The sequence below is a fragment of the Sinohyriopsis cumingii genome, unplaced genomic scaffold, assembly GCF_028554795.1.
Source record: "Sinohyriopsis cumingii isolate HCF-2022 unplaced genomic scaffold, ASM2855479v2 utg002807l, whole genome shotgun sequence".
NCBI lineage: Eukaryota > Metazoa > Mollusca > Bivalvia > Unionida > Unionidae > Sinohyriopsis > Sinohyriopsis cumingii.
This window is the reverse complement of record NW_028316306.1, coordinates 90258-107274: the sequence shown is the minus strand read 5'-3', so window position 1 is coordinate 107274 and position 17017 is coordinate 90258. Positions and strand designations below refer to the sequence as shown.

At 36.2% G+C, this 17017-nt stretch overlaps 1 protein-coding gene and 1 long non-coding RNA gene across 3 annotated transcripts in view; one reads left to right on the top strand and one right to left on the bottom strand.

Annotated features, from left to right (window-relative positions):
* LOC149770055 (uncharacterized) overlaps positions 1 to 17017 on the top strand; it is a 101178-nt gene that overhangs the window by 58271 nt on the left and 25890 nt on the right. The gene's annotated exons all lie outside the window — the stretch shown is intronic.
* The window catches only part of LOC149770054 (uncharacterized), a 90366-nt gene continuing 75111 nt past the window's right edge, over positions 1763 to 17017 (bottom strand). For both annotated transcript variants that reach the window (XM_089949465.1, XM_089949466.1), the window contains 6 exons: positions 15334 to 15394; positions 13393 to 13523; positions 11407 to 11576; positions 10690 to 10903; positions 8108 to 9071; positions 1763 to 7051 (listed from right to left, as the gene is read on the bottom strand). In XM_089949465.1, coding sequence (XP_089805591.1) covers positions 6919 to 7051; positions 8108 to 9071; positions 10690 to 10903; positions 11407 to 11576; positions 13393 to 13523; positions 15334 to 15394 — 1673 coding nt within the window. In that variant the 3' untranslated portion in view covers positions 1763 to 6918. The remainder of the gene's footprint in view (positions 7052 to 8107; positions 9072 to 10689; positions 10904 to 11406; positions 11577 to 13392; positions 13524 to 15333; positions 15395 to 17017) is intronic.

Sequence of the window (17017 nt, the reverse complement as noted above, 5' to 3'; positions counted from 1 at the left end):
TAGAACCTTGGGTGAATCGTCCTACCTTACAGAATGACTTATGACATGGTGTAAAGAAATTTTAGACTTAAGGATTTTACCCTTTCTAATAAAAGATGTTAGAACACGCGAGTGTTACAACGAAAATACGATAAGAGGAGTATGAAACGCATGTGAGCAACTGCATCTGTGAAATACGTAGAATACCAGTACGTGATTCGAAACTTAGTTCCTTGTGGTTCAAAACAGTCTAGAGACCACTGCTGGAGCAAAGTAATTTCAGCTCCAGTAATATATATACCATTTTGGTGACCTTCACCTTGGTCTCACCAGATCTTGAACTGGGATATAAACCAATACGCCAAATATTTCTGACATCATCGTCTTTAAGAACTTTATAATTTTAATTTCGTTTGTTTCTGCAGACAATAAATGGTGTCGCTGTGAGAGAAGAAAAAAGCTTACCTTAAATCGTACAAGATCCTTTCGATCACAAAAGTATAAAGGGTGGAGGTAGCAAAGTCCCCAATATTATGATGTAAATAGCACAGTCCCCCATATAGCAAATATCGTGATGGAGGTAGCAAAGTCCCCATATTGCCAATATCATGATACAGAGAGCAATGTCCCCCATATTGCCAAGGCATTGATAGAGGTAGAAAAGTCCCCGTATTGCCAATATCATGATGCAGGTAGCCAAGTTCCAACATTGCCAGCATGACAATGTTTCTGCATGTTCAGGTCCATTTCTTTTGCAATTTATATAGAATTTGTCGCAAAGAAGGCTGTGTTTTAATACCGGATAAATTGAACCACGAGAATCAGACAAAAAGCGTGTACCTTTTTAACAAATGTTTGTCTTTTAAATACTTTACAGACGTATTGAATGTTGGTTGTGTTGTAGTGCATGTCTTGACGACGAGTAAGTAAAATTATACATGTACAGACCCCTTTTGGTTTTCTTTGTATTATTAAAATGGGTAAGTGAAACTGATTTTGAATTATTCAGTAATTATTTTGAGAACAAAATACCTAATATAAGAAAACTATCACTGCCTGTGACTGAAACGCTTCAAATTAAATTTCCCGTGAACTTTTGAATATTCGTATGTAATTGGATACTTAGTTAATAGAATTAATTTCCTAAGTCATAAGACAGTAACTAAAAATAATCAATCCCCGCCCTTTTTATTTTTTTGGGGTGAGTGGTGGGTGGAGGGAGGGTCTAGCGTACTTTATATTTAACTGGAAAAACCATACCTAAATGTGAAGTTTACAAAACTGAAAATACTGAGGTTGAATCAAAGGTGTGTACTGACATACTAAACGATGGACACGCACAAGGACGGTACAGTAGTTGATTCGGCCAAGGCGGGGTTGATATTAAGAATATACGAATTGTATTTTAAAATATGCACACATGGTAAAGACTAACAGTTATTTTGAATCCGAATATACCCGTTTTAAGCATGGAATGCGCGCAGTATGCTGAAGCGACCAATCAGTGCAAAGTGTAACAGACGACAATAGTTCCCATGTGTCAGATGCCCTCTCGTATTGCTATGCTCCAAGTTATCTGGTCATCATTCAAGATTATGGAAATATCGGCTTTCTCTGATGCTGATGCACATATGACTCTTATTTCGAAACATGTATTACCTTGGTAATAACCCACCAACATTAATTCAGTTCCGACTTAATAAAATATCGTCATGAAGATGAGGGGGCGGGATGGGGTCGGTGTTTGGGAGAATTTTTAGTAAGAAAGAGAAAAAGCCATATGTATTTTGAAAAAATAGTCACTTGTGACCTCTTTATTTCATCATCATCAAATCGTGAAAATACCAATTGTAATAATATAATAATGGTAGTAACAGTTATGTACAATGTCGCATCTTGCTATAAATACACAAAATATGTACACCGCATGACAACATCACAGGCTTAGTACGAAACCAGCTAGCATGATTCTATGTCAATGACTGATGTTATTAGGTAACCGAAAAGGGTCAAAGGTCACTTCTTCCGGGATCGAGCGGCCAATAATTATCTGTCTAAACAAGTATCATGCCGATATTTAAAAAGCGAACCACGACTAAAAAATAGATTGGCATGGGCATTCCATGCTGAAGACAAATTTGCTCTGGAATTTGACTTTTGACCTTTGTCGATATATCTTTAAAGTTGTGTATGTGCCTGAGTGATTTGACAAGAGATGTGTATGGGTGGATAGATGAAAGATGTGTGAATGTGGAAAACAGACAAAAAAATTCGCATGGACAAATGATTAATACAACATTTATAAAAATTTTATGGACGATATTTTATGGGCTAGGCCCCGTGTACCGTTTTCACTCCAAGTCTTCCACGTTGACGTCTAGCAGTATCACATGCAATAAGTTCAACAAATTTAATTATCCTTTTCATCCGAACTGCAATTATAACTTTAAAATCACTTCTGCCTGGTAATTCTTCCCAAAAATATGCAGATGGTAAATGAATACGACTTTACCAGTCATTAAAAGGAGAGCCTTGAGCCATGACAGCTATACGTCGACGTGTACACCGTAGTGAAGGGTATTACAATGGAATGATGGGACGAAGCACTTTTTCTGGTTTCTCCCTCAACTCTATAATCTAGATGTATTTTTCAAATGCCGTAACAGTTCTGTCAATACTTCTGGATGTATATATACTAGCTTGTTCTCAAAAAAATGTACGTTTTCAAGTTATTAATTTTCTCCTGAGTCAGGAATTTTCAGTGAGGTGATAAACGTTTCCAATAAAAACTTTCAAACGGTACGTTTGAAGAGCTTAGTAAAATACGTTCTAAAATAGATGCCGGTTTTCACTGATTTTATCCTGGCAATTTTTAGACTTAATTTAGACACCAACCACCATGCGAACAACAAAATTAACCGGTTACAACATGGTTAAGATAACATCTTTACAACAATCGTGTCAATACATGCGACTGCTGACATGCAACCTGCAGAAACACTGCATAAATATTTCTTATCGAAATAAACAAAATTACTCCTTAAATATATTTCTAAATTCAACAAATCTATATTTCAACAATAACCAATCAATAGAAAGCTTAAAATCTTTGGGTATCTCTTAGTAAAATCGCAACAATTATTTTATTAGCCAATCGCGTCTTCGAGACAAAAAAAAAAAAAAAAAAATAAACACAGCTAATGGGATGAATCCATACAAGCGAGTTTAAAAGTAATTTTCTATTGATAAAAGGGTAATCGTCAAGGACAATTTGATCCTCTTTATAAATGGAATAGTTTGTCATAGTTGTGCGCAGGCAATATCAATAACAGACATGTAATTCAACTATTAATTCAAAATCGAGCTTTCTTGTTTTAATGAATAGCCAAATAATTGATATGTAAAAGATATTTCAACAGTATTTGATATCAATCATTCAATAATAAGCATGAAGGCCGATTTTGTTCCAGCTAATGGACAATCTATCTACAAACGCATACCATAAAATGTAGAATTCAAAAGTAGAAAAATGGAGCGTTACAAAATTTTGATACAAAAACGTTGCCCTATAAGTCAAGAAATTTAAAAATACTGAAAAATAATTACATTTAAAAATCTCGATACGCATTCAGTGCAGCACACAAACAACGGGGTTTAAAGGTCACGGGTCACACGGTAGAGCATCATTAACAGCGTGGCGTGTAAAATTTACACCAAGACAACCTGACTGCACAAACGTCTATGTACACAACTTCTGTACAAACTAGATCCTCGTCAAAAATACAAAGCTCTGCGGCCGTAGCACGTCATATTGCATGGAAGTGACTAATCATCAAAACATTTGCACCACTTGGATCGTATTTAGTACACTTTTTGAGAAGATAAAAAAACAAAACAACAACAACCCCAGAAGAAAGCAAACATAGCTGGCCCATTGTACAAGTAGAACAGTCGGATATGCCGCTTTGTCTTGCAATTCCAGAAACCGGAGTGAATAAAAACGGCCAAGAAATATGTGTGCATGTGCGGGGGGGGGGGGGGTAAATTTACCTTGACTGCATTGATTTAGTCGTCTTTAAGGTATTATATTCCAAGAAAAATCGTATAGCACTTTGAAGACAACCAAGGAAATTGATTTTACAAGGAAACTATGTTGGCTGTTTTACAAGAAATGATTTTGGCTGTTTTTCGTTGAAACTGCCACTAGAGGTAACTTTGTCAGATGACGTGAACTGATACAGCCAGAATCTATTTAAGAACAATCAATTCCTACCACAACAGAAAAAAGTATTTCACAATGGTATAAAGTCTGCAGTAAAGTCGTCAAACGCGTTTGGTTATTCCCAAAGACGCATTTCTTTTTTCCCAAAGAATTAACTGAAAATTCATGGAACATTATTGAAAGAGAAACTGAAATTTGCTAAAAGGTTTTAGATGTTTCTGGCAGAAAAACGCCCTAAAACACTTAACCATTACGTCGCTATTCAAGAAAGTTCCACAAAATTTAAACATGGCATTTGCGAACGAGCCTGGATAATAGTGAGGGATACTTCAGAAAAACAAAGTTACCTCTAGTGGCAGATGTCGAAATATCTGAGTACCGCTTAATCAATTTTTCGTTAAATACTGTCAAAGTTGTACAAGATCAAACATTATAGCAAATATTTTACACTGGATATGGGTCTTCAACAATACCGCAATACACCAAACATTGACAATACTAAAAAGTGGATTTAATATCAAGCAATAGGTCATTCGCTCTTAAATTGACCTGTCTAATGACTAGTTGCATACTAGGTTTTGATTATCCTCCATTACTGAGCTGTCGACATTATATCCTATAAGGGATAGACTTAGTAGACCAAAGATTTAAAACAAAATGCCGCGAGTTTATGGCTTCCCTATCAGTCAGACGACATATACCGAAACAGTCCGAATCTATTCAGGAACTACCAATTCTTTCCACAAAAGAAAATATTGTTCCACAATGGTGTCAAGACTGCAGTAAAGTCACCAAATGCGTGTAGTTCTTGCCACATAATCAACTGAAAGTTCCTGCAACATTTTTAAAAGAGAAACTGGAATGAATGTGCTAAAAGTTTTTAGACAAGATATGATGAACGCCAATTTATCATTACATTATATCAGCGCAATAAATATAACCCAAGTTCCCGAACTTGTCAATGAAGTATGCACTGGAAAATTGGACGAGCAGTTACAAAGCATTTTTTCTCTCCAATCAATGAAAAGTTAAAAGCAATTTTTCACTACTTAAGCAGGACATTTCATGCTAAAGCTTGCACTAAGCAGAGATAAAAAAAAATGTGGTAGCTCGCTGGTAAAGCGTCGGATTCATAATATAAGGGTCACAGGTTCAATATCCAGCAAGGCCAGCCCGGGTCGGCTGTATGTGCGTCCATAGGACAGGTCAATAACATGTTAAAAGTGACGTGAAGAACCACAACCTCTAACCATCATTGAATCCGAAGGACGAAAGGTCAAGTACTTTTATTACAGTTATCAACCAACCACTTTCAAAGTTAGGTACCATATAAAAATAGTAGATCACTTTGCAAAGATGCCGTCACAGGCGTGCATGTGCGCTGCGACACTTAAGAATTCTTGGTACTGGATCAAAACAAGTTTGTAATTTTCGCATGTCTAAACATTATCTGGGTACGAAAACAGTTCATAGGAACAATGTATATGTATATTGTATATCAGCAAATACAAACACACACACAAACATACACACACCATCCTCAAAAAGGCTATCCCAAAGAACTATAAATAAGACCTTCGAAGTTAAAATTTAGCATAGTTGTATGAAAATAAAAGATGTTTATTTTCATTACTCTATGCATACTTTCACCTTCCATGCTTGTGACTAGAATTCATATTTTTAAAGCATCTTGTACAAGTTTGGCTGTGTGGCTGTACTGTCGAGCACCTGGTCCCGCTTCCTAAACCTTCTCAACGCTCAGTAAAAACGTAGCATTCTGATTATTTGTAAACTACGAAAGTAATTGATTTTAACCAGTACTTAGAAAGCAGCTTGCTATATTTGGCTTGGCACATTTGACTTAACATTCATACAGTTATCTTAAAAAAATATTTATAAAGGAACAAAATTCTGAGTTGACTAAATACTCAAGTTGAGAATTTTTATGCAAGTGGGACCTGGTCCTAGACTCAGATACACATAAATCTGTATACGCTGATAGAAGGAATTTTGTCAGTTTCTCCCACCATCGGGTATATGCAGTTATTCTTTTACACACGTACATGTCAAGTCAAAAAAGTTGAGATTTGCAAGAAAGCAAAACACGTATTGTTTTCTGCTCGTGCAATTGTATACAACAAAAATACGTTGTTTAGTCTCTTGCACAAAACAGAAATGGAATATAAACAAATCCTTGACATACGTCATACATATTCCGAGTCGGACTAAGAATATGAGACGTGTTCAAATATATTAACACATCAATTACTAAAGAGAAAAAATAATGATATTGGCCAATGCGAGTTGACCTCACATTTATCGAATGTTATTAGAACTCTCCACTGATTGGTTATCACCATGGTGACACGTCATTTTGATAACTGCGGATGTTTTCCAAGTCAAGCATTACTCCTTGCTCAACAATGCCATGAGTGATCCTTGGCTTCAAGCCCCTGATTATTCACCACATCGACAGACACTTTGTAATAATTCACGAAGAGACGGCATTCCAACACTATGGGAAAGGTAGAACTTTGCCATTTTCAAAACTTCTTTGGAATTGTTGTCACGTATTGCAGCTCCCAGATTCACAAAGGCACTTATTCAAATAAATTATGTAATATTTTCATTATGATACAGATTTTTCCTCATTAAGTCATAATAAATAAGATCTATTGCAGGTTTTCTTTCTTTTTCATGGAGAGAACGATAGGCTGTTATACTTCCGTTGCTAGCACATCCGCGCCAAAATAATGACTGTTCCTATGAGTTTGTTCTTCCAAAATTAATTTGGAATTTCTATTAATATTGCTGGGTTTTCCAATGAAATGAATTCCGGGGTCGTAATCCCTGCAAAAGAAACAATATAAGTATAGAACCCAGCATAAAAACTACGCTGCTTATAATTATTCTTAAGAAAATAACTTACTGATGTAAAGAAAACAAAAAACAATCAGGAACGGTAAGAAAACTGTTGAAGTGTTCATATAAAAAAGGAACACACCTTTAATTACAAATCTTGCATGACATTGATAGACGGAAAGTCAGTGATAAATATTTACATTGGCAAAACATCTTTTCTCAATAAAAAGATCATTTTGTCTTTATGAACAATAATCAAGTCTTATCATGCTCATGACATTTCCATTGTTAAACCTGCTCTGGCTAAGATTGACAGAGCTCAGTTTAGCGTCCGTGTGCATATCCGTCCGTACGTCCGTCCACAAGCTAGACATAGGCCAATTTCAGTTTTAGATTGCGCTCGACGTTAGTTTTTCACTTTGTAGGTAAATAAACAAACTCACAATAAAAAGGAACTCTCTCGTCACACGTGTTGATCATACGATCATGAAAACTTAACTATTTTACTTTTCAATCCTAGACTACCTTCACATCGTTGTAACCCTGTGGTCAAATAATGACGTTCGTGTTCCATACGAACAATGTAAATATTTACACAGTGAAAACTTCACGAATGGACAAGTGATTTGCCTCGAATGATGAATTAAAAGGCTGATGTGGCGGACAATAAATAAGGCATAAAGCAAAATTCAATTATACTGCATTGTCCCACACGTTACCGAGTGGTCTGAGATTTGGTATTGCACAAGAAACGCTACCTTCCAAACCGTATGCATGAAGATACAAAATACTGCTGAATAAGTTATTACCATGACAGTTGATATTTAAGAATCTGCAAGAACGGACGTTTCAAGTGATTCAACATTTTGAGTTTCAGACAACTTACATGATTGACAAAACTCAAACGGCCGAGAAGTATAAAATTACATTTTGATCATAATCGACAAGTACAAAACTGTTTGACACTACTTGACTCTTCCCCATCCTTATTACTTATCTAACATAGTTATAAATGAAAAGAAATTCAATAAAACGCTTACTTACCGGACATCTAAACTGGCAGGATCTATTGATAAGTGCTCCTTATCGAGTCTTTTTGTACGTTTTTCATATTCTCTAGATGAGATCCGCTCATGAAAGTCTTTAATATTTGAATGTTTGTTATTAAGTTTGTCACAATAAATTTTAGACGTTGGTCTAATACTGGGAGATATGGACGTCTTTGTATTAGAGTCTTGTGTTTCATTTGTCACTTTCAACTTTGAACTATTTGGAGTAATAAAAATGTTTGTTTCTTTATTATTCTTTGCATTCCTGAGGTTTTCCGTCTCCTCTAGTGACCGTCGTCTCCTACATAAGAAAATTGTAACCACTACGATTATGACTAATAAAGGAATTCCTGCTCCCAGGCACACGATGAGAAGCAGATGAGAAGTCGTCAGTTCGCCTGAAACAGGATTATTTTGTTGCTGCTGATAACTGGATATGTTTAAATTAGGATGGTACGTTGTCGGTTTGTCCATGGTTTTCTCCGTCGTGAAGGGCTCCGGTAATCTTGTGGTAGTCACACGAGGGTTGTCCGACGTCCGAAATTGACAATTTTTGCCACTGAACCCTTGTTTGCAAGTACACCGATAATCACTTACAAGATCAACACAACTTCCATCATTCGTACACGGATTTGGATTGCAGTCGTTCATATTTATGCTGCAATCCTTCCCAGAAAATCCAGGTCTACAGTTACAAGTGAAATCATTCACCAGGTCCTTACAAGTGCCTCCGTTTGCACATGGTCGAAGTTCGCAATCGTCCACATTTATTTCACACAAGCTGCCAACAAATCCAGCAACACATCGACACTCGAAGTCGTTGACTCTGTCCATGCATGAGCCCCCGTTCTGGCACGGGTTGTGCGAGCAGTCGTTGACGTTTTCCTCGCATCTTCGGCCACTATAGCCGGCCGAACAAACACAACGGAAGCCGTTCAACTCATCAACACATCGGCCACCTATTGGTAGGAGATAATATATTAACAATGAAATGACTATTATAATTTACACGTTTTTCAGTTTACAATTTAATTTATGAATAGCAAGTTTATCATAAGAATATTATATTGTCATTAATAAGACAATCTGGGATTGGACACAACTTATTATAAATGACATATCCGGTCACACGTTTTGAGGTGATCTTCGATGTTTTCGAAATTGAGAAAATTCGTCTTCTAGATATTAATGTAATTTAAACTTCTGAAAAATGATTGAATTGAAAACTGCATTGAGGACGCATATATATCTACTAAAACACCCTCCTGAACTAAAGCCATAAAGATACACATGTGTACGACTTGCCCCATTATCTAAAATCCGCGCTTCTCAGTTGAACTGGAATACATTGATATAAACAAAGTTTGAACAAGCTGCCAATTCTTGTTCAGCCAAACATAATTTCGTATTCTTTGGGGAATTTATTTATTTATTTATTTACAGTACAGTACAGCTTAAACAGCAGCAAGATAATTGAAATTGTAACTCAGGTTCAGCACTATACTGGGGAATACATTCCAATTCTAAATAGAAAGTTGCCATTTTGGGGGTCTTTTTAAAAAAAAGTTTCTTTGAGAAGCCTCTCAATGTGATGCTTAGTTGGCCTATGTCTTTGATTATTTGACCATTCCACTAACAAGCAGGTTTTTTTAAAATCTACAAATGGATGTTTTCTTCCTCGACAGTATTAAGCAAAACCGCAATTACCATGTGTACCATCTTCTGCAGGAGTGGAGCAGTATGAACGCGTGATCCAACCAATGGGACATGATGACAATTTCTGCTTTAGCAGAAAGGCACCAATCTTTTGAATACAAATTCTCCTAAACAACTTCTGAAGCTTTTATCTACAATATTCTTAGAAAAATATTTATAGAAACTTTTTAGAAATCTATGCGCAAGAGATCGACTGTTAAACACCATGGTAAGTGGTTCTCAGTGGGTTAAGGAGGACTTTTCAAATGCTTATTGTAGAACGAGCACAGGGGATCTTAAAGCTATTGATTTTACGCCGATCAGCTCAGCGAGAAGATGAATTTGAGTGACAAAGGTGCAAATGAGACTACTTTCTAATGAATTATTTAAAAACCCATTTCATGGCATTTGGAAATACTAAAAAGATTTTGGACTATATGCATCTGCAGTCTGTTCTGATAAAGATATACATCGGTAAAAATCTGAAATAACTTACTTTAGCTTGTGTAATGCTTAACGTATTTTAGCATGTGTAATCCTTAATACCTATATGCATAATGCTGAATACCTATATGCATAATGCTGAATACCTATATGCATAATGCTGAATACCTATATGCATAATGTTGAATACATAATGCTGAATACCTATATGCATAATGCTGAATACCTATATGCATAATACTGAATACCTATATACATAATGCTGAATACCTATATACATAATGCTGAATACCTATATACAGTTTTTCCTGTGAAAATGATTAATTTATTTAAAATGTTCTACAACTGGCATGTCTTATGGGGAAATATCGAATAAAAGTGAAAAGAAACACGTACTACCATTGTGTAAAATGAAATGTAGAAAACCAAAAGTCTTACCATGTAGACATGGGTTAGGATCACATTCGTTAATTTCCGTTTCACAACTGAGGCCTGTATACCCGGGTTTGCACATACATGTATACGGTCCTTGCCCTTCCACGCATGTGGCCCCATTTTTGCAAGGGTTGTTGGCGCAAGATTCGGCCACAATATCGCACCTCCGACCGGTAAATCCAAGGGGACAGTGACACTGATATCCGAACCCAATATCCTGCCATTCAGAAATTAGAACTGTATAAGTTTTAGTGTTCTACGATCAGAAATATAATTATGGATACTTTGAGAAGTAAAATTGTTGACATACAAACTCTATATAGAAACTTCTCATTTTCTTGTGTACTGAGCATGTAAGTTTTCTTTCTCGATGGAAATTAAAACATGGTTCGGATCATAATACACAGAATGCTTTACATTACCATGAAATTAGGTCTTTTCCGAATCAAAGCCACCTTAAACCACAAGTGTATCCACATATTTTCAAATTCCGATTACAAAACTGATTCATTAAAAATGAAACTATTTGGTTTTACGTCCATGTCTACTTTTAAAATATTTCTGAAAACTCTGTAAACAGCTGAAACGTTTAAAAAATTAAACCTTCAGCATTGCGCCGTATACTTACATTAATTTTTGAAAATTTAAGAACTCAATTAAACTTTTTAAATGATTAATTTGATTACTTTTAATAAAATAATTATAATTTAAACAGCTTACCTTGCATGTACCCCCGTTTAGGCACGGATCATTTTGGCAGTCGTCTATTTCCACCTCGCAGTTCGTGCCCGTGAAACCCTCGTCACAGACGCAAGTGTAGCTGCCCTGTCCGCTATTTTGACATGTGCCTCCATTCTTACAGGGCGAGTGGTGCGTGCAGTAATTTAGGTCTACAAGAACAATGGAATGAAAGTTTAAGGTGTTAGATAACAATGATTAAGTTAATAAAGTCTTGAAAATTATAACTTTCTGCTGAAAGAATTTTTTTTATTAACCAGGGTTACTAATCCTAATAAAGGGCAAACATTAGTACTGATATCTGAACCTTTCCTATGATTAGAAAGCGAATGTTAAGAACACCTTGATTAATCGACAATCTAAAAGCCGTTTAGGCCTTAGCATGTAGGATGGTTAACATTTGGCAAAATTATGTTATGAAGTAGATTCCCATGATGGCATTTACCAGAACTCAATGGCGTGTCACATGGGCATGTCAGAATTGTTTAAAAAAAAATACATGTTCATCGATATATAGAATGCATAGCTGTGTGGAACAGGGTCTACTATCGGCTTGGTTTTTGACTCTGTGATAACTCTTCTTATCAAGTACCGTGGACCATCTGCCAGTCTGCTACAAGTGCGAGCTCTGACGAGCCGAGCATTTTGCATTTCATCAAAATCTCCGATTAGTTTTCCTTATTGTCCAGCTTTTATAAGCAATGACAAGGGTGAGTGATGACACAAATATAAAGATAAGCAAACTGTTGCACTATATTTGCTCCGAGTGTGCACGATGTGAGTGGTACTTTTCTTGCGATTGTTATTTTATTTTTATAAGTATTTTTAATTTCCTCTATATAATCAATGCAAAACGGAAAATAAGAAAAATGAAAGCATCGCATTGGAATAAGAAAATTCTTCCAAGAAAAAAAATAGGCTGTTAAATATAGCATGGTTGAAATGTTTTGTGAAGCATAGACTATAGTACTTTTAGATAAGAGACCAAAAATCCAAACCGTACCTTAATGTCACATCAAAATTATTTCCCATTGTATGTTTCAAGAACAATGTACATGTTTAGAGGCGAGGTGGTGGTTTCGTACCATCAGTGTTGCATCTTGTCTGACTCAGTCTGGGGGACATTGTATGTATCCCTGTCTTTATCGAGACATGACAATTTGTTAAATTTAGGAGGACGTTGACATTTTGGGATGGGAGAACATCCCCTGAGCTCATTCAAGGTGCTACCATTATCCTAAAAGCAAGGACGTAAACAAAGAAATAAGAGTTGTGTTTACTGTCAAAGAGACCATCAACATGTAGCTTCATTTTCCGAAAACTACTGGGGTTGGTTGGGTAAATACGCTGAGACGCAGACGACAAAATAAAAAAGTGAATAGTCACAATTCTGTCCATTTCGGAGTGGGGCCAATTTCATCAATAATGCAGCTATAGAAGCCATCAGTTGGCCATATCAGCACAGACAATTTATCAATATTCGACAAGGAAAATTTGACCCGTCAGTGCGAAACAATAATCAGCTTATGTTTGACTGAAACCGTCGTTTAGCTGTAATGTCGACTGAACAAAGTAAGATGGCACGCACTTAACGCTTAATGTCCTAAATGTGATGATATTGTCGAGGTGATAGTATAAACAATCCCTCTCGACGAAACACCACAATGATACATTTTTATGCAGTTTTACAGCTTTTGTTGGCAAAAATTCTTAATTTGGGAAAATGGACATGGTAATGATCGAGCAAGTCTTGTCTTACCTATAAAAGATGTAGCTTCACCGAGTGAGACAGACAGACAAGGACAAGGATATAAAGAAAACGACAGAAAATACAGAAAATGATAAAAAGCCTGAAACCATACAGACTTCTAGGACTGTAAAAGAATGACTGACAACCAACCGTATGTCATACATATAGACATATATACATGTACACAAACATATATATACATGTACACAGACAAATACCTTGGTTACAGAAGAGACCACCCCATCCTTCCGCACAGTTACATTGCCATGGTTCAGTACACGACCCATGCTGACATCCTGGATATGGGAGACACTGGTTACAGTACTGTCCCTGCCAGCCAAGTCGACATCTACAGTAGAAATAAAAATTGTGTAAGATTTTTAACTTAAAAACAGAAATGGTCATAACGGATCTCCCTTTCGTTCATTTTAGACATTCCGAGAGTTTAATGCGAAGATCTGTTCTCTTTTCCTGGCCTGGCCCTGAAACACAAAGCGGCTTGCGCGAGCAGACCTAGCCTTTCACTTGACAGTAATTTTTGCTAATGAAAAGAACGCATTTGACCTTCATAAAGCAACTGTGTGCGAGTAGCCAGACTAAATTAATTCAAGGCGGGTGAGATATTTAAATTTGCAGAAGAAAGTGTCCTACCAGTCAGTCAAGGGGTAATATTAGTTGTAGAACTGGGCTAAAATGTTGATAATGAACGGAATCAGGTCAAATACATTATATTCATATTTCTAAAAACCAGTGCACTTAAATCCGAACACGATGCCATTTCTTCAGTCCAAATGGAACCAGTCACCATGTCCATTTCTTGACAATGCCCTCCTGACAGGAGAATAATCTTCACGGGTGTGTTGGACATCAGCACAAAAGAAATATGAACTTACAGCTTGTATAAATGTTCACACAAAAGAAAGAAAATCAAAATCTAAGTCTTTGAACATGCCAATATTATTCTATTAGCCTTCATTTTAAATAAATTTTGTAATAATTTGCCTTTGCTTTATGCCTGAACTAAAGTGAAAAATTTTTGTTTTTGTACTTTTTCATTTTTTGGGTGGGGGTTGAGGGAATCGTTTCATTTCTCACTTTGCTTTGCATGGCTTTTTGCATATGACAGATGACTAGTGCTTGTACCTTTATCGGCTTTTTGCTTATGACATATGACAGATGACAAGTAGTGATTGTACCTTTATCGGAGCACTTAAATGCTGAATTTTACTCGACATCTAAACTTCACTCAGTTCATTCGATAACTGAAAGACCCGCTCTTGAAAAGTAGGAACGAAAAAAATACAGATTTCATTTCACCAAAAAAATAGGTCTAATATTTAGAATGAATAAAGGTCTTAACCCATTTCTATTTCACACTCCGTCGTTAAAATAATTTTCTATTCTTTTGAAATCCAAGTTTTACTTTTGACAGCAAGCATTTACACTTGTACAATCGATTAACTTCAAAAGAGAATTTGCTGTTTCTCTGAAAGGAGGACTACTACCGTAAACACTGCATATCGTACCTTAAGTCCTGAGTAAATATTGATTTTGAAATGTCTGTCCTGCCAATTTTCGCAGATATAACATTTTAAAGAGAACTGCTACAACACTTACAAAAGATACAGCGGTTATCGGCGATAATTATGCGTAAATCGCCTTTTTGTCCGGCATTGTGGTCTCGTTTTACTGGACAGTTAAATAGCAAGTTAACAGTGACAAGAGAGTAATCCCGAATATCTGACTTGAATTAACCAAACATTTGCTACTTAGTTCTCACAGCCTTTGACGAAACAACATATGTAACAGTTTGCACAACAATGATTTTTTGGGGTCATTTCCAACTGAAATAGCGGAAAATTATCCTTGGTTTTCAAAAAGGTTTAAGGAGACTTGTAGAAACGAGATTTATTTCGTAATTTCCATATATAGGGACGAGAAATATGCCACTCTTTAAGAACTTGTCATTCTTGCAGAAATAAACCGTACTGTTTTCGCGACTGACAACTCTACCGGCACAAAATTTTCAAATAACTTTGTAGGAATAAAGTACAATTATTTTTGAAAATCCCTGATGTGGAAATACACCGTTTTATTTCCCAAGTACCATTTTGATAGTTGCAACAACGAGGACTTGTAAAATGAGGTTCTGTACTTACTTGCACTCGTTAGGGGTATCACAGAATCCATGGTCGGTATGACAACCTGGGAGACAGATCGCTGAAAGAACAATTAAAACAGTCAAGTTATTTAAAATGTTTAGAACAAATCGCAGGACTGGGTATGCACTGTCCATAGAATTTCATGCTGGTGAATTTTAAAATTATTAGTAAAGCTGAAGACCGAAGCGTATTAGAGCAAAATTTGATTTTTGATGCAGAAACTTGCTTTATTACTTCAGTTAGAAAAATCAAGGTTCAGTAACATCAGCAATAACCAGTTAAATATGTATACATGTATGGTACAACGATTAAATATGTATACATGTATGGTACAACGATTAAATATGTATACATGAATGATAAAACGAATAATATTATTATACCTTGACAACTACCGAAATTATTGAAAATAATATCAAACGTCGCTTATAGTTCGCAAGTAGTCTTCAAGAATTGATAGTGGTGGAAAATAATAATAATAATAATAATCCATTGTCGCACTGTGTGAGTAGAGCTACCTGTGGCACTGTCACAGTTACGAGAAGCGTAAAATGGAGACCAGATTTGATCAACAGATGCCACCAGTACTTGGTCTCGCGGCAAACCGATCACTCATTCAGCGATTGGCAGACGAGACTATTGTGTCTTTTGTCAGCGATGTCATTAAAATGTGCAGGAATTCAACCAACAGCTGTCTAGCCCCACACCCAGTCTTCCCATTAACTTGTGCAAGCCTTCCTGTATGATTGTTTATGCTTTTCTAGTCGACACTTTCTACACTTCATCTGTTGCTCTTACGGATCTGCATTTATTTACTCTATTCTAACTTGTTTTGTTTTCAACTGAAATTCAAGTTCGATACTTTCTATTTATGAAAACCTCATAGAACAAAAAAATTTAACACTGATATCGAAGCAAGGTCGCGGTCTAGTCCATGATGCTTTTTATGTCAAAATGTGTCAAGTTCCCAAATGAGAGCCCCTATTATTATCGTACAATAACTTGATACCGGCGGCAGATGTCTTTAACCAGCGACTTTGTTATAAAAAAAAATAGTACAGTCAAAACGATCAATAAAGCATCACCTACTTAAGTGTTGTAGTATACACTGATCGCATATATAAGTGTTGTAGTATATACTGATCGCATACTGAAGTGTTGTAGCTTACACTGATCACCTATTGGAGCCTGTAGCACATTGATTGCATACAATGTATTGCCTTTCTGTCCTGGGACTTGGCGGGAAAAATCACCGTCGGAGAAAAAAATATGCAAGACTACAGAGAAGGTTAATTTATTGGCTGACGTACAATTACCGTCTTGGGTTGTAATATAACGTTTTACTTTCCGCCAAATATCCAGGGTTGTTTTTTGCCACCAGTGCAACCGAGCAAAATAGACGTTCCCCATTATTTACAGTTAGCTATGAAATCGGCAAAATCATAGTTAGCAAACGGTTCAGTGAAATATGCGTGTCAGAATGACTATTAAACAAAGCTGGAGTTCGGTGTTTACCTAAACACGAAACACGTGTCCTAGTAGTCGATTATTTGTTTCAAACTTGAAACGCTTCCCCGTGTTCAATGCTGATGGCAGTATGCCGACTTTTTGGTTACGAAATGACTGTTACATGTACAAGAGTAATCATCGGCTTACAAATGTACCAACAAATTACTACTCC